At 45.3% G+C, this 25,499-nt stretch overlaps 1 protein-coding gene across 2 annotated transcripts; it reads left to right on the top strand.

The window, feature by feature from the left end:
* Window positions 1-1,622: 1,622 nt before the first annotated feature.
* Window positions 1,623-23,074, top strand: LOC140390168 (uncharacterized). Of its 2 annotated transcripts, none has more exons than XM_072475110.1 (2): window positions 1,623-2,029; window positions 20,759-23,074. In XM_072475110.1, the coding sequence occupies exon 2, from the start codon at window positions 21,217-21,219 to the stop codon at window positions 22,318-22,320; it is 1,104 nt and encodes a 367-aa protein (XP_072331211.1). In that variant the 5' UTR covers window positions 1,623-2,029; window positions 20,759-21,216; the 3' UTR covers window positions 22,321-23,074. The 2 variants fall into 2 exon arrangements, with proteins under 2 accessions (XP_072331211.1, XP_072331212.1); XM_072475111.1 differs by having other exon boundaries at window positions 1,740-1,764.
* Window positions 23,075-25,499: the final 2,425 nt, after the last annotated feature.

Raw genomic sequence — 25,499 nt, 5'->3', positions numbered from 1 at the left:
AATGACAGCGAGAAGGCAGGAGTGGCGGAAAGGGGCCTGGACAATGGGCAGACGAATCGGTGGACCCATGAGGCGAGGTGAAAGCCCTGACTACCCATGAGCGGGGAAGAATGGCGACCTGAGCGGCGGAACTGGCGCGAATTACGGTCTCTCCCTCCCCACCAGCGGACGGATGGAAAAGCTTTTCAAAAAAGGAACGGGCCTTCATGAAGGAGTCGATAAAAACGGAATTCCAGGTGGTGGTAAAGGAGGCGGTGACAGAGGCGATGGCCTCCCTCCAGCACATGATAGATGGCCTGGGAAAGCAGGTGGAGGCACAGGAGGGAACAATCCTGGATCTTGAAAGATCCCGTCAGACCAGAGCGACAGATTTGTGGCTCTGGAGGCAGATATGAAGACATTGGTGGCAGCCCAGGGGAAGGTCGAGGACCAAGAGAACAGGTCTTGGCGACAAAATGTCCGGATTGTGGGTTTGCCGGAAGGCATAGAGGGCAGGTACCCAACAGACTAGATCGCCCAAATACTGGGCAACTTCGTCGGGAGAGACAGCTTCCCCAACCTCCCAGAATTCGACAGGGCACACAGGTCGCTCCGGCTGAAACAAATTAAGGCAACACTTCGGACTGACCAAGATATCCCCAAAGGCCCCCATCTGCGGAAACCACAGGTTCCCACCAGCCAGGCGAGACACCGTCTTAAAAAAATTGAGACAGGACGGGGGAACGCTGACAGTCAGGGACTTCTACATAGGAAAGAGACTGGCAACACTGAATGAAAATCACTGGCCTAAACAATAGACCTTTAGATGAAACTGCTTCAATTGGTCTGAAACAATTTAAAAAAAAGTTTGCTTTAATAAATATGCAACAACCTGAAGTGCACAGATTGTGGTTGAGAGTTTGCACTCGTGTTAAGTTTTATCAGCCTAATCCAGCTAATATTGCAGGAATTTTAAAAATAAGTTCACAAAACATAAATTGTCTACTGACAGTCTTTAACACTGGTTTATTAAACGTCGCCCAGGAAGCTGGTACCAATTACAAAAATGACCATGGCTCCAGATGGGAATAATGTGAGTGGCGAGTTGCTGCCGATTTGTGCCTGCTTGAGGCGGCTCTTCAAATTACACTCAGGGTTTTTGGGTGTTCAGGCACCAACAGTCAGTTTTTTTCATGACTCCAGTTGACATGCTGTGGCCAGAAATTATTTCAGCAAACTACAGGTCCACAGGTAAATGTCTATTTCAGTTGTGTCACAGAAACAGGAGAAATGGTGAAAATAATTTATTATAGTCATAATTGCTTTCTCACCTCAATAATATTGTGTGGAGTTTCTGCTTTTTTTCATTAATGATAGAGTTTAAATTGATGAGTTTTCACTCTATTCCACTCATCTTTAAAATGATGGAAGATCTGAGAGGGGAGGACAGATTCAGTTTGAAAGCCTCCGGGATGAAGAATGCTATTCCCACTCTAGAAATTTCTGTCAAAGATTACCCGGGGAACTGAGACAGCAGCTGCAATAAGTGAGGTTTTATTTAGATGGGGCAATGACAAGTTTAAATCCCCACCTGAGCTGCTGCTCAAAGTCTCCTTTTCACTGGTCAGTTTCCCCAACTTCAGGAAACTCCTGTTACTGCAGAAATATTTGGATTGTCTGTGAGAGACGTCAATCAGAGAGCCCACCCACTCTGCCCATTCTCTCCTCTTCCTCTACCACAGCTGCTTCACTTCCTGTAGGGACTCCAAACCAAGTCAGGAGATGGTGAGTGAAGGAGCAGAATTTAGAAGAATTACATTGCACAATATCCACACTAATGTTCAGGCAGTCTGACTATCCTGTGGGCAACCAGGTGTGGAAATGCCCCTTGTGCTGTGTGAGAAGATCCAGCTCAGAGACCTGTTTACTCGGTGCTTTGTGCTGAGCTGTTTGATTGGCTGTGTGTTGGATATTGTGTGTTTATTGGAAGCATTTTCCTTCTGATTTACAGGCTGAGCTTTGTTGATGGGTCATTACTGAACATGAGAAGGTGAGGGGTAATTATCTGGGAGGGGCAGAGTGTCTGAGGATTCTCACTGACTTTCTCTTGTTGAGTTGTGTGTGTGTTGGGAACTTGTTATTATCCTGTGGGCTGAATGGTCAGTTCTCTCCGTGTTTTGGCATCTGCATGTTTCCTGTCTTTCCAAATCCCCCCAAAACCTCCCACCTCCCTATCTCTATACCCTCCTTAAATTTATATAGTCTTTCACGACCACCGGATGTCCAAAGTGACTTACAGTCAATGGTGTCAGTCCCAGCTGCTTCTGCCTTTGTTTTCAGGTGTTGATAACATTCCATTCTACTCAGCAAGTGCCAATCTGTTTCCATGGTAACCAAGCCCCCTGACCTGTTTCCAGGCAGAGATGTGCAACCTCCAGCAACCCGACCTTTCCAGGGTATTTTCTGCATTTCTTAATATTACAAAGTCTGTTTAAAACAAAACAATCTCACAAACTTCACTTTGATAACACACTCGTGACTTGAATCCCCTCGATAGTGGGGAGAATTTGAGTAGTCTGGAGGAAAGTTTCCCAGCACCTCAGGAGGAGGACAGGTTTGATCATCCACCTGGTATTTTTACACAATAAGAAATAGGAACAGGAGTAGGCCATTCAAACCTTAGAGCTTGCTCAGCCATTTCATAAAATCATAGCTGATCTAACACTCTTTGCTCTGTGACCCTTATTTCCTGTTCTGATTAAAAACCTATCGATCTCAGACTTGAAAATGTTCTAGGACTTGGCCTCCACAGCTTACTGTGGCAAAGAATTCCAAAGATTCACCTCTCTTTGGAAGAAATTCTTCCTCAGATCCGCTTAAATGAGCACCCCTTTACTCTGTGACTGTGCCCTCTGGTCCTACATTCTCCCAAGAGTGGAAACATCCTCCCAACATTTACCCTGTCTAACCAACTAAGAATCCTACCCAATCATAGAATCCTTACAGTGCCGAATGAAGCTATTCGGCCAATCGAGGCAGCACCGACCCTCTGAAAGAGCACCCTTCCCATTCCCATGGTCACACCGGATTCCTGTGTCAGATTAATCTTTTAGACATAACGGGCAATTTAGAATGGCCAATCCACCTCACCACGTCTTTGGACTGTGGGAGGAAACCGGAAAACCTGGAGGAAACCCACGGTGAGACTGGGAGAACATGCAAACTTCACACAGACAGTAACCAAAGGTCAGAATCGAACCCAGGTCCTTAGTGCTATGAGGCAGCAGTGTTAACCACTGTGCCATCATGTCCCCATCTCTGTTTCAATCATTTCACCTCTCATTCTTCTGAACTCCCAAGGTGTTCAAAACCAACCTATTTAATCTTTCCTCATATGGCAGTCTTTCCATAGCCTGGAAAACCCTAGTAAACCTCCTCTGTACGGCCTTAAGTAAAGGGATGAAAACTGTACACAGTTATGACCTCAGTAGTACTTTATACAGTTGCAGCAACACCTCATTACTTTTATACTCCAGCCCTTTGTCTTCCCTCTTACCTTCTGCACCTGTATCCAGCTTTCTGGATTTCATGAACAAGGGCCCCCAAGTCCCTTTGAACTATAGCTTTAAGCTGTCTCTCTCCATTTAAATAATGTTATGGGCCAGGGGTTAGAGAACCCCAAAGTGTATTATGGAGTTCACCTGACCTACAACTTTTAATAGATTGTGGTATGGGGAGCACACGGCCCACTCTACAGGTATGGTAGAGCAGAAATGGAAAAGTATTTTTTAAAGCAAAACAATGTATATTCTATGAACTCAAGTTAACCTTTTTAAAACATACAGAGAACATCTTAGCAACCATTAATTCAAATACAACCCCCAAAGACTGCAACACTAAGTAAATCTTTAAGCTTTCCTTTTTAACATCCATACGACTTAAAATGAAACCCTTTATCAGAAGCACATCAGGTTAAAGTTACTACTGAAAACATTTATAATTCTGAATTCACCAAATGAATTCACCAATAGATAGTCTTTTGATGGCAGAGAGAACAGCAGTAGACCTGCTTGGTCTGGCTTCAGCTCCAACACTGAAAACAAAACTAAAACACACCCTGCAGCCTGCTCAAAAACAAAAGTAAAAAGCTGACAGACAGCCCAGCTCCACCCATTCTCTGACAAAACTGCAGTAGTAAACACCCATTAAAGGTACTCTCACTACAGATAATTATCTCCACATCCATTTATAAACACCCATTTCTTAAAGGTACTCTCATATGACACCTACCCCGAGAAAAAAAACCCCATCAACTTCAAGATGATTTCTATTTTCACTGTTTCACTATCCTTTAAGAAATGCACACAGTAAATTTTTGTTTCAAAAAACAACACACGCAAACAGGTATAATAATATAGTCCATTTTTTTCCCCTTTTCTTCCTCCAACTGAAATTGCTTCCGTTCATCACATTTGTGACAAAGCATCGGCTATCACGTTTTCTCGTCCTGCCACATGTACTATTTTTAAATGAAATGGCTGCAACAATAAACTCCAGCGAAACAGCCGTGCATTGTTATTCCGGAATCGCTCCAAAAACGTCAACAGATTATGATCAGTATATATAACGGTGTCATACGAATTGCTGGTCACATAAATGTGAAAATGTTGCAAAGCCAGCACCAAACTAACTCAAAGTCTCCTTCTCAATCGTCGAATACTTTTTCTGGTGAGAATTCAATTTCTTTGAAAAATAACCAATAGGCCACTCTAGCTCTTCGTCGTCGTCTTGTAGAAGCACCGCACCTACACCCACATCACGCTCATCAACCACCACTTTGAATGGTTTCGTATAATTTGGGATGACTAACACAGAGGCAGTGGTCAACACAGCCTTCAGGCCGTCAAATGCCTGTTGACACTTCGCTGTCCACTGGAATTTGTTACGCTTCTTGAACACGTCCGTCAGTGGAGTGACCACACTGCTAGAATTGGGTACAAATTTCCAGTAAAATCGACTCATACCAAGAAATCGCATTATTTCCCGTTGTGTTGAGGGTATCGGAAACTCCCCAATAACTTTTGTTTTCACATCCCGTGGGACCATTCGACCCTGTCCGTTTGTATGGGCAAGGAAAGTGATTTGGGCCTTTCCAAATTCACTTTTGGCTACGTTTATCACCAAACCCGCCTCCGGAAGTCTATCAAATAACTCCATCAGATGTTTTAAATGTTCTTTCCATGTCTGGCTGAAAATTACCAGATCGTCGATGTATACCGCACAATTGGGTAATCCTGAAACGACTGTGTTAGTTAACCGTTGAAATGTGGCTGGAGTGTTTTTCATGCCAAATGGCATAACTTTGAATTGGTATATACCATCTGGCGTCACAAAAGCTGAAATATCCTTCGCCCTTTTGGTAAAGGTACCTGCCAGTAACCTTTAAATAAATCCAGTTTGGAAATAAAAGCTGATTGTCCCACTTTCTCAATGCAATCCTCCAAACGTGGGATAGGATAAGAGTCCGTTCTTGTAACTGCATTAACCTTTCTATAGTCCACACACAACCGTTGTGTACCGTCTGGTTTTGGTACCATCACTGTGGGTGAGCTCCATTGGCTGCAACCCACTTCAATTATGCCATTTTTAAGCATACTCTCAATCTCTTTGTTAACCTGTGCCAATTCGAAAGGGTTAAGTCTGTATGGATGTTGTTTGATTGGAACAGCATTTCCCACATCTACATCATGTGTAGCCATTTTAGTACTTTCCAATTTATCTCTACAAACTTGCCCATGTGGTATCAATATCTCTTTCAGGTCAGTTTGTTTTTTCTCTGGAATGTAACTCAACAATTTATTCCAATTTTTAAGAACATCCTCATTTTCCAATTTAATTTGAGGCATGTCATAGTCACAGTCATCTGGATTTGGTTCGTCACTTTGAGTTCGAATCATAAACACCTCCTTTTTCTCTCCTTCCCTTTCAAAGTACCTTTTAAGCATATTCACCTGACACACTTGGTGAGTCTTCCTTCTATCTGGTGTTTTTACCACATAATTCACCTCACTTAATTTCCTTTCAATCTGATAAGGTCCACAAAACCTTACTTTTGAAGGTTCACCTACCACTGGTAACAATACTAAAACTTTATCTCCACTGGCAAAACTACGAACTTTGGATTTCTTGTCTGCTACCTGTTTCATCACATTTTGCGCAACTTTTAAATGTTGTCTAGCCAATTCACCTGCTCTATTTAATTGTTCCTTAACATTTGACACATAATCCAAGAATGTAATTTCCGATTTCTCACTCACCAATTTTTCCTCAATCAATTTAAGTGGTCCTCTTACCTCATGACCAAGAATTAGTTCAAAAGGACTGAATTTGGTTGACTCATTAGGTGCATCCCTAATTGCAAACAGTACGAATGGAATTCCTTTATCCCAATCCTCTGGATAATCTTGACAATAAGCCCTCAACATTGTCCTCTAATGCTCCCTGCAATTCTGGATGGTACGCAGTTGATTTAAATTGTTTCATTCCTAAGGTATCCATAACTTCTTTGAATAACTTGGAGGTAAAATCTGATCCTTGATCCGATTGTATTTCTGTGGGTAGTCCATATCTAGTAAAGAATTTAAGTAACTCCTCCACAATCTTTTTAGCCGTAATATTACGTATTGGAATGGCCTCTGGAAACCCAGTAGACACATCCATTATCGTCAAAAGACATTGATTCCCACTTTTTGTTTTAGGAAGCGGTCCTATGCAATCAATTAGGACCCTTGTAAAAGGTTCCTCAGATGCTGGAATGGATATTAAGGGCGCTGGTTTTATCACTGCTTGAGGTTTCCCTATCACTTGACATGTGTGACATGATTGACAAAATTTAACTACCTCTTTATGTAGTCCAGATCAATAAAAATGTTTTTGTATTTTAGCTTGAGTTTTCCTTATTCCCAAATGACCTCCCACTGGTACCTCATGTGCAACTCGCAACACCTCCTTTCTCTACCATACCGGCAATTCTACTTGATGAACTTCTGCCCACATTTCATCCGCCTGCATATGTAAAGGTCTCCATTTTCTCATAAAGACATCACCTTTACGGTCATAACACTTTGGTATACACTCATATTCCTCTTCCGTGTATGCTTTCTGATGCATCTGTTTTATTTCTATATATTTTTGTTGCTACTCTGCCAATTTTCCTGAACTAAAAATATCCGCCTCATCCTCCACCTGTTCTTGTTCTTTTTCAACCATCTGATCAAAAATCATTTCTGATAATTGCACTTCAACGTCATCTTCACTTTTGATTTCTCCTCTTGTCTTCACCTGTGACTTTGCGACCTTGTTACTACACAATCCGAAAAAATCCCAGGATATTTGTCCTTCAACACTTCAGTTGTCTGATTCTCCACTGGCTTATCAACCACCGTAGGCATCACTCCCACCTGCGATCCAGTGTATCATTATGTTGCTCTTTTTAGCCTTAGTTTTATTAGCTCTGATAATGTCACCTTTGCTCACGAGTCGCCAGGTATCTTTCTGATACCGCCACGTGGTTCAAGCTCGAATTATGATTAATAAGTCAGCACACTGCTTAGTAAGATTGAAACCAACGGTCATTTATTATGTACAGCAATCAATACTTACACAATAATCCTACTATCTATATCAAAACCTACCACTACTGGCCAATACTTAACTTTTGGGGATGGCCCACCAGGTCAGGGAAACAAATGGTTTATCGAATTGGATCTGGCCTGCGGGATTCAAATGGTTGATACGGGTCGATGGCTAGGAATCTCTATCGGGTAGCGATCGCTGGAGTCAGACTTACTGTTTCTGGTTGATGTTCTTGCGAAGGTTGCGAGCAGGAGAAGAAGGGAGAGAGAGAGAGATCTGAACTTGGCCCCTCAATTTATAGGGCCCAGGGGCTTCCCGCCTCTTGGGGCAGCCCTTGACCCTGAGTCCCAAGCGATTGGACTTGTTCCCAATCACTGAGTTCGATATGCTCCAATAATGGGGCGATTCCTCGATCGGGGGGTGGTCGTTCACCGGTCTTTGTTTCGGCCACTGCAGGCGCCGAGAGGTCTGGCCCGGCATTCAATTGCTAATATGTTACAATTGTTCCCGGGGATAGCCGAATAAACTGCAGATGTCTGTGTTGATGTGCTGCTAATAGTCGTAGGTATCGATCTGGGCCGACTTCCCCAGAGCCGAATACGCTATTCTGTCTGTAGCTGTCCGTTTGTGTCCTGTTGGCTGCTTTTCCCATCAGCCTTTTCGGTTAGCCATTTTATATCGGGTTTTGGCCAAATTAATAGGGAATCAGCCATTTTAGGTGGCTACAGTCCCACCTTGTGATCCTAACGCGAAGCGTGAAGGATCACATAAATGTTGTCCTTTCCGTTCCCTGACCGTGGGGGGGGGGGGGGGGGACACCTCCTACATGGCCACTACTCTGACCCTAGCTATACACAAAAATTTACCTAAACAATTCTTGAGGGCGCTATGTCAGGCAGGGGCATGCATCTAAAAAATAAAAACTTGGAACCTCTAATTTTACCTAAATACACTCATCAAGCATTGCATCATTCTATCTCTCTGAAACATACAACAACAATCATAACATTCCATATACTCTTTCCTGGCTTGGCAGTCAAGCTCAGGATCATAAATTTTATTTTTGTTCATGACTCATTTTGTACATCTTTTATTTACAAAAAAACACAAGTGCATGTTTTATTATTCTGGTTTCATAGGTCGCGGGGGTCTGGGGTCTGGTCATACCCGAATATAGGTGATCGGATCCGATATACCGGGGTTCGAGCGCGGTACGCTCTCCTTCTCCATTTGCGGAGGCGCATAGTCTGCGCTGCACAGCAGAGTATTGCCAACGCTAATAGTGCTTCAATGACGTACGACAGGGAGTACCAAGTTATGAACTTGGCACACCAGGATAATGCAGCGTGGCTGGTGACTGGGCCCTCGGTACTGTGGGGCAGTGAAACATTAACGGCAGGGGGATTTGGAGTAATGGGGTCCGCGTTCCCGCGCAACCAAATGTTCATCATGAAAATTTTGATCACGATGAAAGAAGTCCTCATGGCTGTCCTCTTTCTTTTTCTTTCCTCGTGTTCTGTTTTCCTCCGGTTCTGGAGCTTCTGGAGTTCTGTAAAACAAGCATAGTATCTGTAACTACCTTGGTATAATATCCGGTATGTTAGTGTGTCTGTCCTTCTTGGGGCCAATTAAACCCTTATAATTGGTCACTATATGTGACTCCCCCATTTTCTTTTCCAAAACAAATGTTAGGACACGGCACACTTCTCAATGGTGGACCAGTGCTAAGTTTATCATCCAAATGTTCCTGGATGTAAATAGCATGAGGCAGCAACCCAAGGGTCGCCTAAATAGATAAACTGTTTTGAAAGGAAAAGGTCGAATGAGGTGCGTATGGGCCGCGACGGGTAAGATTTGGATGGAGTTCCCGGGTAGGACGGCTACCAATACCGTATGTCCCCTACCCGAGCATTTTTGACCAGCGGGAGGTTCCCAGGCAGGGCGGGTCTCACGCCGTTTCTCCACTGCCTGAGCAACAGACAAGAACGGGCAAAAATGTAGTCATCATGGTGGGGTTGCTGCTGTGATTCTACCGTCAAATCAGATTGGGCATCTGGCACTTGAACCAGTACCAGCTGAAAAGCTAGTGCTGTGCTTCTACCCTCGAATCAGAAGGGGCATCTGGTACCTGAACAGGTATCAGCTAAAGTGTCTGCAGACAAGCTAGTTCCACTGAACAAACGTCTGGTCTGTTGACCAGGTATCTGTGGACAAGTTGGTACCGCTGAACAAGCGTCTGGCTGCGGTGGGGGTGTTGGAAAGAGCGAAAAGGTTTCAGGTGAATGGGTGTGTGACGGTGAGAAAAATTCTCCTGTCGGACGAACAACACTTAAACAAACATACAAACAACATAAAACATCCTGCAGGTTCCATCAGGAAGGACAACACTTTTCCCCAAGTGTCTCCTTTAAATCATCATGTGGACACCTCAGTTCTCTGTTGCGAACAGGGTCGCAAAGGGGTTGGCGGATTGGGGGTCTGACTCGAGGTCGTCCCCTTCTCCCGGGTGCCAAATTCTGGAGTGAATTAATGTTGAGAGGGCTGCGTGGTATGAGTTGGGGTTGCTTTCGTCGTTGCGGACGAGTCTGTAGGAGTTGTCGCGGTGCCAATGGCGTTCGTCAAGTTGTGTGGGGACAAAGTCGGGATCGTCCGTGTGGTTTGGTGGTCGGTGGTGTGGTTTGTTTAAGAAAGTGATGAGGAAGGGATCACTGGAGTCGACCTCGGAGTCGCTGGGTGCGGGTCCAGGATAGTAGGGAGGCGTGCTGTGGCTGTCGTCGGAGTCACAGTCGCTGTCTCTGCTGCTGCAGTCTGTGGGCGTTCCGGGGCGGAGTGTCTGGGCTGGACGTGGTGGGGGTTGGTATGTTCACATTGGCTGTGGGTGGGGTTTGGTCTGCTGCGTCAAGCATGACGTGGTGGGCGTGGTTTGACTGTGCTCCATAAGCCTTTAACTGGTTTATGTGAAACCACGCAGTCTTACGATTTTGGTATTTGATTTTGTATACTGATGGGCTTACTTTATCTGTAATGGAGTACGGACCCGAGTATTTCAGAGACAGAAATGTGCTGGGGTTATACACAGACAACATCACTTGTCCTATATTATACTCCGTTGCATGTACTGCCTTATCAAAACAGGCCTTGCTCTGTTTTCTTTTAGTGCCCAGTTTAACAGCGGCTGCTAACTGAGCCGTTTTTACATTTGCAAGTATGAGCAAGTATTTGCTCAACGGCTTTCTCGTGGGTGAGGGCCGTAACTTCAGGGCTGGTCAGGTCTAAACCCAACAAGTACTCTGTCCCTTTCATGGGGCGTCCGGTCATGAGGGTGTGTGGGGTGTAACCTGTGGAGGTGGAAACAGTGTTACGCAAAAACATCAGCGCAAAGGGGAGGACAGAATCCCAAGTGGTGTTGTTCTGCTGGACCATTTTTCGGAGGGTGGTTTTTAGGGTCCGATTCATGTGCTCCATTATACCACTCGACTGTGGGTGGTACGCAATGTGAAATTTTGGGGTTATGCCAAATATCGTGAGGACGTTCTGCATGACCCATCCTGTAAAGTGAGAACCTTGGTCCGATTCAATACTGCGGGGGAGTCCCCATCTTGTAAAGATGTGGTGGGTTAGGATTTTGGCTGTGGTTTTCGCGGTGTTGGTGCAGGCTGGAAATGCTTCCACCCACTTTGTAAAAGTGTCTATGACCACCAGAACATATTTATAGCCATTCCTGCAAGGGGGCAATGGACCTATAAAATCGATCTGGAGGTTAGTCCAGGGGCCGTTAACGGGTCGGGTGTGGCTGAGTTGTGCCTTTTTGGCATATCTGTCTGGGTTGTTCTGTGCGCAGATGAGGCAATTCTCAATGTAATGGGATACATCCTCTTTGAGATTTGGCCACCAACAAAGCTGTTTGAGGTGGGCTGCGGTGGGATCGATTCCCTGGTGTCCATGACCATTATGGAATAAACAGATTAATTGGTTCCGATCCTGCTTCGGAACTACATAAAGGGCGTCTTTCAACACCACACCGTCATGTGTGGTCATCATATTTCTGTACCTCTCGTATGAGGCTGGAAACTTCCCTTTCACGATTTCAGTGAGAGCGCTATCCTGCCTCTGGGCCTCTACTAGATCTTCGATCCTAGTCTGCGTGACCTGAACTGCACTCACTGGCGCACTCACTGGGGCGCTTTCGGGGGGCTTCCAAAAATACCCATGCCTGGATCCTGCTTTAGCCAGTGCGTCGGCTTTTACATTTCCAGGGGGGGAGGAACGATGGCGGCTGCGGACTTTTACAATGCCAAAAGTCCTGTCCTTGGCTTTTTTCAGAATATGGCGGAGTAATGGGGCTGAGGGGAGGGATTTCCCTTCCGCGGAAACAAATCCTCTTGTTTCCCAGAGGGGTAGAAATTCGGTGAGGCTGTTGCAAACGTATAGACTGTCTGAATATATGTCTGCTGGGCTGGGGAAGGAATCAGGGTGCTCTATAATGTAAGCGATGGCCGCAAGCTCTGCTGCCTGCGCGCCTAAGTGTCCGCGTAATTTTAATGCGATTTCCTCGAGGGCGCGTCCCTTCACGTCCTCCACATAAATCCCACAACCTGTTATGCGTTGCCCATCCAGGACTGTGGAAGATCCATCCACATAAATCCTAATGGGCTCACACGTGTCCGGGTGAGGGGGGCTTTGAGATGGAGTGGCTAGTTTTCTGGGGGGTGTTTTCGCGATAAAGGGGCCTGTATTATGGTGGGGCGAGATGATTTCACACTCATGGGGGGTTCCGGGGTACTGTAGATTTGTCCGCTAAGTATGTGTGTGTTTTGGTCCGTTTGACTGTGATGTCCCGTCCTTGTAAGAGAAGGGTCCACCTAGCAGCGCGGATTTGGCTGACGGTACCGTCTTTAAGTCGTCCGTCTAGTAAAAGTTGGGTGGGGGTGTGTTCGGTCAAAATGGTGATGGGGTTCAGTCCGGTAATGTATGAGAAGTACTGGACTGCCCAGAAAACTGCGAGCAGGTGCCTCTCACAGGCTGAGAATCCCTGCTCCACAGCATCTAGAATTCGGGAGGCATAAGCCACGGGTCTTAGCTGGTCGTGCCGTTCCTGCAGGAGCACGGCTGAAAGGGTGCAGTCTGTGGTCGCTACCTCTATGGCGTAAGGGGAAAGTGGGTCTGGAACTTGTAGTGCGGGGGCAGCTATGAGCGCCTGTTTTAATGATTCCACAGCATCCGTATGCTGCGGAAGCCACTCCCAGGGGGCTCCTTTCTTTAAGAGCTCTGAGAGGGGAGCTGCCTTGCTGGCGAAACCATCAGTGGTTTCGGCAGTAGCCAACTAGTCCTAAAAACACCGGAGGGCTGAAACATTTTGGGGAAGGGGCAATTTGACGATCAAGGCAATTCTTTTGTGCTCGATCTCGCGTTTGCCGTGTGTGATGATAGTACCCAAACAAAATCAAATTTTCTTCCAATATCTGGGCCTTTTTGGGGTTGACTTTACAGCCAATGGAATGTAGTAATTCCAGGAGTTCGGACAGAAGCTCAATGTGCTCTTCCTTAGTGTCTGTCTGCAGTAGTAGATCGTCTACATACTGTACCAGACATTCGGGGCGAGAAAATTTCGCTAGTCCATTTGCCAGCTGTCGGTGGAAAATGGAGGGGGAGTTGTGGAAGCCTTGTGGCAGGCATGTCCACGTGTATTGCTGCGCTCGGAAAGTGAAGGCAAATTTGTACTGGCACGCCTTTGCCACTGGAATGGACCAGAATCCATTACTGACGTCCAAAACCGTGAAATATTGGGCATGGAGTCCCTGTTTGATCATGGTCTCGGGACTTGTTGCAACGGTGGGGGCTGCTACGGGGGTGACTTTATTGAGTTCCCAATAATCTATGGTCAAGCGCCATGATCCGTCGGGCTTCCTTACTGGCCAAATCGGGGCATTATTAGTTGAGGCTCCCGATCTTAGGACGCCCTGCTCTAATAAACTTTCTATAACCTTTAGGATTTCTCCCTCTGCTTCTAGGGGGAATCCGTACTGCTTTTGGGGTCTAGGGTCCAGTCCTGTTACTTGTACGGAACCAGTCATCCGTCCCCAGTCGTGCTTGTGGCTCGCGAATGCTGCCCTGTCTTTTTGCAGGACTGCCCTAACCTGTCGGTCCGTGCTGAGTGTGGTGGGGTTGAACCAAAACTCGCCTACTGCGCTAATTTTGTTCATATAATCCCCTATATTGAGCGTTGCGGGGGCTCTAGCGGATTTCGCCATCTTCCAGACACAATGGTTGATTGGACCGAAAGAGAGGTGGTGAGAATTCATGAAGTCGATCCCCAAAATGTGTCCGCTGTTGGGGGCAGGTCGACTAACACTACGGGGTGTTTTGTATTAATGGTTCCGATTTGGATGGGTACCGGGGTTGTGATGTGTCCCTGCTGTGAGTGGCCTGTGAAACCGCTGAGGGTGATAGTGGCTGTAGTGGGCCATGTGTCCATACCAAGGGTGGAGGAATTTAAGGTTGTGCGGGACCCTCCTGTGTCCCAGAGAAGCTCGATCGGCTGTCCCCTAACTTTCGCTGCGACTACGGGTCGTCCTGACCTATCCCAAAGGGTATCGCAGACCCAACTGGGGGAGCCTGTACACCTTCAGTCCGTTCCGGTCAAGTCTGTCTGATCCGACTGGGCGCTAACGCTATGTATGAGCTCTGCCTTTTTCTTATTGAGAGTGCCTGTCTGTTGGGCTCTCTGTGGCTTTTTAGGGGCCTTGCATTCTTTGGCAAAATGTCCCAATTGTCCGCAATTGTAGCATTCTTGCGGTTTTGCTGGGGGGCTGCTCTTTCCCTCGTTTACCCAGGCGGGGTTGTGAAGAGTGGTTCTTACTGCCTGCACGTCTGTGGCGGTTTGTTTTTCCTCGGGGGTTCTAGCTGCGGGTTTACTGTGAGCCGACTGTTCCCAAACGCGGGACAATCTTTTGACCACCCATTTCTCATTGTGAGCCTCCTCCGAGGGGTCATAATTACTACAGGCATTCTGTCCTGCTTCCATGGCATGGGAGATAAGGGTGCGGGTCCATTTGGCCATATTGTCTGCGGACAAATGGGCACGGTCTACGTTTCCGAAAGCGGCTTCAAAGTGAATCCACAAGCGTCCTGCGAACGCTGTGGGGTGTTCAGACTTTTTCTGTCTGCACTTATTTAGGCCATCTACGGGGTCGCCCCGGTTATACCTGATCGCATCCAGGATCGCGGTATGCATTTCTGCAAGGGTGCCTCCTCCTACATTCTGTGGGTCGGGAAGGGCTGCTGCGACCGATGGGTCTAAGCTGAGGACTGTGAGCTTTACCTGCTCTCTCGTATCCAGGCCGTACAAGGTCGCCTGGTGTTTGACGGTGGCAAACAAATGGTGTGGGTCTGAAGCGGGGAGGAACGGTGTGATTTTAGCACACGTGTCCCGTAATTGGGTCACTGTGAGGGGGTGGAATATAAGACTTCCGCCTCGTCTGCTGTGGCTGTGCGGTGGGTTGTTACAGGGTTCATGGGAGCCTGTATTACCTGCTGTGTGGGGGTGCTTTCCTCCTTTGGGGCTTTCCCTGCACACATGTTCCCTGAACATATCTCTGCGCTGTCTCCTGCAATTCTTCCCAATCAGGGCCGTTTTCCTGTTCTAAACTTTCCCCAAAGGTGTCTTGGAATCCCTTTTGGACAGAAAGCATTGATTGCAGGTCTGCAATTTGCTTTCGGCACTTCGCATGGTCTAAGGTACTCTGCCTTTGTTCCGTGGTTGCAGCGTGGAGCGCTCTCAAAGCTGCCTTGAGATCACTACATTGCTTCTGTAGCGTCTCTACCTGCTTCTCTGTCTCTTTCTTAACCAGGACTGCACGCTGCGTGTCCTGATAAGCCTTCTCATACTGGGATTGAAAACTGCTTAAATGCGCCAGACAAGACTGGTGACCCCGTTTGGCGTCAGCCACCTCTTCGTCCTTGGCTTCTAACTGCCTTTTCAATTCCAGGTTCTCTTTTTCCATCTCGCATACATCGATTTTGCTCATACGATGTATGCCTTCTATTTCTTTCCGGAGCGCCCTGACGACCTCCTCTGTGCCTCGCAATTGTGCCATACAGGACACGATTGCCATCGGCTTGCGCCCTTTTGCTAAGCTTTTCTTATGAATTTCACTCATGTTCTCCCACCAAGTATGCCCTATACTTCCGGGACCTGAGTTGTCATTATTACAGAAACCGCTCCACACGGGCCATCCTTTGCCCTGTAGAAATTTCCGAATTTCCACTTCCCAAATGGGACACTGTCCCACTTTAATGCTGCTGATCGGTGCGACCGCAAATTCTTCGGGGTTCATGAGGCGTTGCATTGCCTGCATGGCCATCTCTCTTATCTGCTTGCTCCGCTCAAATTTGGAACGGGGCTAAGGTGGTGTCGTAGATGCGGGTACGGCTTGCGCTAATTTCCGAAAATACCGACTTCCGACAGTTTTGACGCAACAAAATCTATCAGTTTTACCTTATAACCCTGTTAGTTACGCATGCATACACACACTTCCGAATTGTGAATTATTAACCAGAACCGCTTGAACACTTGTGGGTTTTTTTTGTTTTTGTTTCCAATTGGATTCTATTCAAATTTCTGGGGTTCTCCCGGAGTGGTTTTCCACTTCTATGTCGGGTCCCGGCGGAGTCGCCAATTATGTTGCTCTTTTTAGCCTTAGTTTTATTAGCTCTGATAATGTCACCTTTGCTCACGAGTCACCAGGTATCTTTCTGATACCGCCACGTGGTTCAAGCTCGAATTATGATTAATAAGTCAGCACACTGCTTAGTAAGATTGAAACCAACGGTCATTTATTATGTACAGCAATCAATACTTACACAATAATCCTACTATCTATATCAAAACCTACCACTACTGGCCAATACTTAACTTTTGGGGATGGCCCACCAGGTCAGGGAAACAAATGGTTTATCGAATTGGATCTGGCCTGCGGGATTCAAAAGGCTGATACGGGTCGATGGCTAGGAATCTCTATCGGGTAGCGATCGCTGGAGTCAGACTTACTGTTTCTGGTCGATGTTCTTGCGAAGGTTGCGAGCATGAGAAGAAGGGAGAGAGATCTGAACTTGGCCCCTCAATTTATAGGGCCCAGGGGCTTCCCGCCTCTCGGAGCGGCCCTTGACCCTGAGTCCCAAGCGATTGGACTTGTTCCCAATCACTGGGTTCGATATGCTCCAATAATGGGGCGATTCCTCGATCGGGGGGTGGTCGTTCACCTGTCTTTGTTTCGGCCACTGCAGGCGCCGAGAGGTCTGGCTCGGCATTCAATTGCTAATATGTTGCAGTTGTTCCCGGGGATAGCCGATTAAACTGCAGATGTCTGTGTTGATGTGCTGCTAATAGTCGTAGGTATCGATCTGGGCCGACTTCCCCAGCGCTGAATACGCTATTCTGTCTGCAGCTGTCCGTTTGTGTCCTGTTGGCTGCTTTTCCCATCAGCCTTTTCGGTTAGCCATTTTATATCGGGTTTTGGCCAAATTAATAGGGAATCAGCCATTTTAGGTGGCTACAATTACCCAAGATAAACTGTATTCCTGGACAAGAAAGTTTCTCTGTTACTCCTACTACCACTTCACCACTCTTCACTGGACTTTCCAACCTTACCTTATATAATGGAACACTACTCCTCTCACCCTGATTCCACATATTACCACCTTTTCTGGCAACATTCTTCCCAAACTACATAACTCCTCATCTCTTACCATTAAAGATTGACTAGCTCCCTTATCTCTTAAAATTGTGACTTCTTTACCTGCTGCTCCTGGTACACATGAATAAACTTTACCCATACAAGTAAATTCTTTAAAGAGACCTGACACCTTCTTATCAATCACCTCTTTATCAGGCTGTACAATCTTTTGCACCTCCTCCGCTTCACTTGGGCTTTCCTTTACCCCTTTAATAAACCTTACTGTCTTATCCTGTTTTACCACACCAGCCTTCCCAGTGCTTTTCTTCAACCACCAACACTGTGACTTTACATGGCCTAGTTTATTACAGTGAAAACATTTGAAATTTTTCATGTCTCTTCCACCCTCCTGGATTTATTTTTTAATCTGAGGTACACACTCCTTATTATCTCCCATCAGATCACCTTTACCGTTACCACTTAAGTATTTCTCATGACCCCAGTTTCTATTCCTCACAGGCTGAAACTGATGTCGGAAACCAACTTTGATTTATGAACTAATTCATAGTCATCTGCCATTTCTGCTGCTAATTTAGCAGTTTTAACCCTCTGCTCTTCCACATGAACTCTCACTGCATCAGGAATTGAATTTTTAAACTCCTCCAAAAGTATAATTTCTCTGAGAGCTTCATTGTTTGGTCTATTTTCAAAGCCCTTATCCATCTATCAAAATTACTCTGTTTGCTCCTATCAAACTCCATGTATGTTTGACCAAATTCTTTCCTTAAATTTCTAAACCTTTGTCTGTAAGCTTCAGGCACTAGTTCATATGCACCTAAGATGGATTTTTTCATCTCCTCATACGTCCCAGATACCTCCTTCAGTAGTGATGCAAACACTTCACTCACCCTACCTATCAGCTTTGTTTGAATCAGTAATACCCCCATGTCCTGTGGCCATTTCATTTATTTAGCTATCTTTTCAAATAAAATGAAAAACGCTTCCACCTCCTTCTCGTCAAACCTTGGCAATGCTTGGACATATTTAAATAGATCCCCACCAGGCCTTCGACTGTGACGCTCTTTCTCACTATCCTCATCGCTATCCTCCAACTGTACGTTTCCGTTTCCCTTTATGTCTGCCAATTTTAACTGACTGTTATGTTTCATAGCCATTTTCTGAAGTTCAAACTCTCTCACCTTTTCACTTTCCTCTCTATCTCTTTCCTTTTCCTCTCTATCTCTTTCTTTGTTTCTTGCTTCTCCCTCCTTTTCTTTTTCTCTGGTCTGTATCTCCCTTTCTCTTTCTTTTTCTCATTTCATATTCAAGCTGCTTTAATTCTTTTTCATGTTCAAGTTGCTTCATCTGCAACTGGATCTTTGCCATTTTTAATGAGTCAGACTGTATCTCAGGCAACATTAAATGCTTAGCCACCCCCATAATTACCTCATCGTATCGCATTTTGTCAGGTAATGTTAACTGCAATGCTTTTGCCAAATCTAACAGTCTGATTTTCGTCTCTGTCCTTAAGGTATTGCGTGTGACCTTCTCCACCCCCAAAACCTTCTGAGCCTCTGAAAGAGCCATTGTCCACAACACACTCCCTACTTAAACTAAAAACACCTGAAAAGCAACCACAATATTCTCACCCTTCACTGTCTTTAAGTTCACTAAGCCAATCCAATAGATAGACTTTTATCCCCCTCGAGCCCCCAATTTGTTATGGGCCAGGGTTTAGAGAACCCCAAAGTTTATCATGGAGTTCACCTGACCCACAACATTTCATAGATTGTGGTCTGGGGAGCACATGGCCCACTCTACAGGTGTGGTCGATCAGAAATGGTAAAGTATTTTTTAAAGTTAAAAACAATGTTTATTCTATGAACTCAAGTTGACCTTTTTAAAACATACAGTGAACATCTTAGCAACCATTAATTCAAATACAAATTCCAAAGACTACAACACTAAGTGAACCTTTAAACTTTCCTTAACATCCATACGACTTCAAAACAAAACCTTTATCAGAAGCACATCAGGTTAAAGTCACTACTGAAAGAATTTTAAATTCTGAATTCACCAAATGATCAAGAGATAGTATTTTGATGGCAGAGAGAACAGCAATACACCTGCTTGGTCTGGCTTCTGCTCCAACACTGAAAAAGAAACTAAAACACATCCTGCAGCCTACTCAAAAATGAAAGTAAAAAGCTGACAGCCAGCCCAGCTCCACCCACTCTCTGACATCACTGCAGTAGTAAACACCCATTTCTTAAACATACTCTCACTACAGATATTTATATACACGCCCATTTTTAAACACCCATTTCTTAACGGTACTCTCACATGACAATAATAATTGGCCTTTGCATTCTTTCTTCCAAAATGAACAATATCATATTTTCCCAAATTTTCCCTTTGGTGAAGACACTTTAATGTTGTGTCTTGTACTGATTGATGTGCTGGGCTCCAACAATGTTGAGAATGGAGATGTTCATGAAGCTGCCTTCTTCCATTACTGAACTGTTTCTCCACAATTATCGCCAAGATGTGGGAGGACTATAGAGCTTGGCTCTGGTCGGTTAGTTCTGTGGCTGGTTAGTTTTCCTTTTTTGCGGCTGTTCTTGATGTTTAGTCTGTATGTCGCCTTCAGCAATACATTCACAAGGTTCATACCTTTTTTAAAGTGCCCAATTCTTTTTATTCCAATTAAAGAGCGATTTAGTGGGGCCAATCCATCTACCCTGCACAACTTTGGGTCATGGGGGTGAGACCCACGCAGACACAAGGAGAAACTCCATACGGACAGTGACCCAGGGCCGGGATCAAACCTGGGTCCTCAGCACCATGAGGCAGCAAACAAGATTTATACCTGGACTCTAAAGTATCCATTGTTGCTCCTGACATGTCTAGCTACTGGTTTGATGATAATCATGGAATGAGGGCTGTGCCAGGCTGTGAGATTGTGGTGGATACAATTCTGCTGCTGCTGATGGCTCACTAAACCTCATGGACATCCAGTTTTGGAATCTGACCTTAGTCTACTTCCCCAGTGATGATTAACATGGTGACGTGCTCATTTTGGGAGGGGAGTGGTAGTTTTCTTTGAACTTATTTGACCTGAAGCTATGAGATTCCATGGAGTCAATATTGAGATTCTCTCACCTGCCAGTGAGATTGGACATTCCCAGGGATGGTTAGGGGAGAGTTTGGAATGTTTCCAGATTGATACTATTCAGTTCTTTGAGCTCATAGTAAATCGATGACCCATTTTACCCTCTGCCTGATTGTCTTTTTCCCTGTCCTCAATCTGTTTGAAACAATAGGGACCTAGTTTGAGGTAAGGAAGTAGCCGCAATGTCTGCTCCTGATCCTATCCAGTGTCCCTGCTGGTAAAATAGCGTATGTGATAGTCAAGTGAGGCAAAAGAAAGGACTCTGAGCAAAATCATCTTTTATTTCGCTGTTTTACAGAATGACTGCACTGCATTACACCAGAAAGGATAGAGACCGCAGATAGATCCTGACCATCACCCAGAGAACAACTGCACAACTGTGGGAAGACGTCCAGTCCCTTCTCAGAATTGCTCAACACAGAGAAGGTTGGGCAGTGAAACCATCATCTGGAAATCAGTCGGGTCAGGGGAGCTTTGACAAATCATCAGATCTGAAACTGGTCAGTGGTGTGAAATCTTCCATCAGAACCAACCTTTCCGAAGGTTCAGCTGTGGGTGATCAGTCCGGGTGAGGTTGGGAAGAAGTGTGAGTGGGCTCCAAGTGTGGTGAGATCTTCAATCATTCATTGAGCCTCATGAACCACTGACTCACTCCTACAGGAGAGACTGTTCAAGTGTGAGGTGTATGAGGAGGATTCCACCAGTTCATAGGATCTCCTAACAGACAAGGTGCATCTGCTTTACAACTGTTAACACATGGAAGAGAAACCATTCAAATGTGAGGTTTGTAACAAGGGCCTTGCACGATTATCAGGCCTGGTAAATCATCGCCGCATTCACACAGGGGAGAAACCATTCACTTGCAATGTTTGTGACAAATCCTTCAGACAGTTATCGAACCTGCGCATTCACCAACGCATTCACACTGGAGAAAAACCATTCACTTGTGTGGTGTGTGACAAATCATTCTCTCTGGCATCGTCCCTCCGTATCCACCAACGCATACACACAGGGGAGAAACCGGTGAAGTGTGAGTTGTGTGACAAATCCTTCACACAGTTTTCGAGCCTCCTAGGCCATCAGGTAATCCATACAGGGTATAAACCATTCAAGTGTGAAATTTGTGATAAAGCTTTTGTGACATCTTCAAGCCTTCTGCTACACCAGAGGTTTCACACGGGGGAGAAACCATTCAGATGTGAGCTTTGTGAGATCGCTTTCACACAATCATCCGATCTCCTGATACACAAGAGGATTCACACAGGGGAGAAACCCTTCAAGTGTGACTTGTGTGACCGAGCATTCACACGGTCAACAATGCTCTTGGAGCACCAACGCATTCACACTGGGGAGAAACCATTCACATGTGAGGTGTGTAATAAATCATTCTCACAGTCATCGAACCTCCACGTTCACCAACGCATTCACACCGGGGAGAAACAGTTCAGCTGTGAGGTGTGCAATAAGCGCTTTGCACAGTTCTGGCGTCTGGTGAATCACAGACGAATTCACACTGGGGAGAAACCATTCATCTGCTCACTTTGCACAAAATCATTCTCACTGTTACAGAACCTCCGGATACACCAACGTATTCACACTGGAGAAAAACCACACACATGCGAGGTGTGTGACAGATCATTCTCACAGTCATCATCGCTCCGTGCACACCAACGCATTCACACAGGAGAGAAACCGTTCACGTGTGAGGTGTGTGGCAAATCATTCTCGCGCTTGTGTCACTTTCGTGTACACCAACACATTCACACTGGGGAGAAACCATTCAAGTGTGAGGTGTGTGACAAAGCCTTCAGAAGCTCATCAAATCTCCTCGTCCACCAGAGGATTCATAAAGGGGAGTAACCCTTCACCTATGAAATTTACCTTTTTGGTTCTCCTGAAATAGTCAAACCTTCTGGGAATCGAGAAGATTCACACTGGAAATAAACTCTTCCAGTGTGATGGTTGTGACAGGGATTTCATCCAATCCTCCAAATCCTGAAGGACCAGATTCACACTGTTGAGAAACCATTCAAGTGTGAGGTGTTTGAGAAGACTTTCACGCAGTCAATGTGTTTCCTGGTCCATCAACACACTCACAGAGGGAAGAAACCTTACAGATGTGAATTCTGTAACGAAGTGAAACTCCTCCACTCTCGCCAAACACCAACATCTCCACACGGACTTGGAGCCGGCTCACCAGATTCTCTTCCACATAGTTGTCTGTGTTGATTACCCTCCAGTGCTCACATGGGGGAGCTATCATCCGAAAGTACTGTCTCTGTCTCAGCACAGTCGGTCTCCAACCTGCCCACCATCAGTCCAACCATTTCATGAAGGTCAATTTAACCTTTGGCCAGATCACCAAACATCACCAGGAGAAGACATCAATATATATATATTATATATATATTATATATATATATAGAGAAGTTGCTTATGCCCAGGTGTCAGAGAATTTCCACAAAGTAAAGGTAACTTTGAGAACAAGGATGTCAAAAGTGGTTATGAAGGTGTAGTTAAACCAGATTGCTAGCTCCAGAAGCATTGAATGGAGGAGGGTCTAAGGCCAGAGATTTGGGAATTAGAAAACGTTGCCCAATTCACCTGCGGGGGGGGGGGGGGGGGGGGGGGGGAGAATGTTTACTGGGAATGGAAAGTGATTTGTCCATAGACCCACGTGACCTCTCTATAACCATTGGTAGGTTTGTGAGATGGAAACTAGATCTATCCAGGGTCACAAGTTCAGTGTCTGACCATCGGATTTGGGAACGACTAAAGCACCGGGATTTTAAAGAAACCTCTGTCTGTAATATTCTGAGAGTTTCCCCTAATGTAAGTGTGTGTGTGTTAGTAAAGTGAGCCAGTGCTCAGAGTGGGTATGGAGGAAAGTCAGACCCCTGCTCTAGTTGGTGATGTGAATTATAGACAGATCCTCTTCAGATGACGGGTGTTTGACTCATACCATGGGTAATGTTTGTACTCTCCTGTCTGGACGGACTACTATCCTGAGTATGTGAGGGTGTGGGGTGAGTCTCTCCAGATCAAAGTTCCCTCATACCTCAATGTAATAAGTGTGATATGTTCCCCTCACACTCTTCCAGGATTCATCCCATTGTCTGGGAACAATCTTGAGTCATTTTCAAATACTTTGTTATTTTGGTTGACTCGAAGTTTGGTGTAAGTTTTGTTGTTTGTCTGCTGTTTCATCAATATTCTGTATAGATTTACAACTCCCAATAAATTATGGCAGCCAATGTGAGAATCTTGTTAGGGACTGTCAACGTTGGTGGACAAATCCGAACACCCATGACAAACCAACAGAACTATAACTTACAATTTCACATTTTAAAAAATAATTATTTATATTTAATAAACAAATAAAGCAAACTCTAACATCTTAACACTATTGTTTATCATTACACATGCTATGAACTCTGTTCCACTTTTTAATTACCCCACCACCCCAAGATTTCCATTGTACCTGGCAAGAATCTTGAAGGTTCATTCACGTCTTTGGGGACCAAATTTGGGGTATGCCACATCCCTCTGGAATTCAGTTTAATTATCCATTTTCTAGCTACTTTTCCATTATCTTTCTGGCCAACCTAATAATGCCTCATAATGGTGGATGCCACAGCTCCTCATTTGGCTTGTCGGCAGAGAGAGCTTCCCCTGACGTGAGTGTGTGTGTGAGTAAAGTGAGCCAGTTCTCAGGAGTGGTTGTGGGGTTGAATCAACCCCTGCTTCAGGTGGTGATGTGAATTATAGACAGATCCTGTTCGACCAATACCATGGGTAATATCTGTACTCTCCTGTCTGGGAGGACAACGACCATGAATATGGTGAGGGAGTGGGGTGAGTCTCAACAGACCCGAGTTCCTTCAGTCCATCATACCTCAATGTAATAACAGTGTGATATGTTCACCTGACACTCATCCAAGATTCATTTCTTGCTGAAGGTAAGTTATTGTGTCATTTTCAAGTACGAAACTACAAAATAGAAGTAGTCCATTCAGCCCCTCGAGCAAACTCAGCTGACTGCTTTTTGTCACAAGGCTCTGGGAGGACAACTTTATATGGGCGGCATGGTAGCACAGTGGTTAGCACTGTTGCTTCACAGCGCCAGGGACTCGGGTTTGATTCCCGGCTTGGGTCACTGTCTGTGAGGAGTCTGCATGTTCTCCCAGTGTCTGCGTGGGTTTCCTCCGGGTGCTCCGGTTTCCTCCTACAAGTCCCGAAAGACGTGCTTGTTAGGTGAATTGGACATTCTGAACTCTCCCTCAGTGTACCCGAACAGGTGCTGGAGTGTGGCGACTAGGGGATTTTCACAGTAACTTCATTGCAGTGTTAATGTAAGCCTACTTGTGACACTAATAATGTTTTAAAAATAAATTTAGAGTATCTAATTCTTTTCTTTCCCAATTAAGGGACAATTTAACGTGGACAATCCGCCTACTTGCACATCTTTTTGGGTTGTGGGGATGAGACCCATGCAGACACAGGGAGAGTGTGCAAACTCTACGGATAGTGACCCGGAGCCGGGATTGAAACCGGGTCCTTGGAGCTGTGAGGCGGCAGTGCGAACCAGAGCCACCATTCCGCCCTTCCTTGTGATACTAATAAAGATTATTATATTTCTTAGTCTAACTTCAAACTAGGCAAATCTTCCAGCAGCTTTTCCACCATAAAATCCAAACTTATCTGTTTCAAATTCTACATTCCTATCTTCCCCGGTAACCTTTGATTCCCTTACTTAATATGTATCTCGAAAGCTCTTCCATTAAATTATACAATGACTCCACATCCAGTGCCTTCTGAGGCAGAGTTACAAGACGCACAACCCTGTGAGAGAAAAAAAAAATTATAAATGCCATCCTAAAAAGTCAAACCCTAATTTTAAAACAGTGCCTCCTAGTTCTGGACTCACCCACAAGATGAAAAATCCTTTCCAGGTCCACCTTGTCAGGACCATTCAGGATGTTTTGTCACTTTGTTTGTTTTAATGTTTGTGATAAGCTGATTAACGTGTTCTAATTTGT

Source organism: Scyliorhinus torazame, chromosome 14, assembly GCF_047496885.1.
Source record: "Scyliorhinus torazame isolate Kashiwa2021f chromosome 14, sScyTor2.1, whole genome shotgun sequence".
In the NCBI taxonomy this organism is placed as follows: Eukaryota; Metazoa; Chordata; class Chondrichthyes; order Carcharhiniformes; family Scyliorhinidae; genus Scyliorhinus; species Scyliorhinus torazame.
The sequence above is the reverse complement of the archived record's forward strand: the minus strand, read 5'-3'. Positions and strand labels throughout refer to the sequence as shown.

Bases quoted from the DNA above. Each gene is read 5' to 3' on its own strand.
- LOC140390168 (XM_072475110.1), top strand. From the start codon at position 21,217: ATGGAAGAGAAACCATTCAAATGTGAGGTTTGTAACAAGGGCCTTGCA.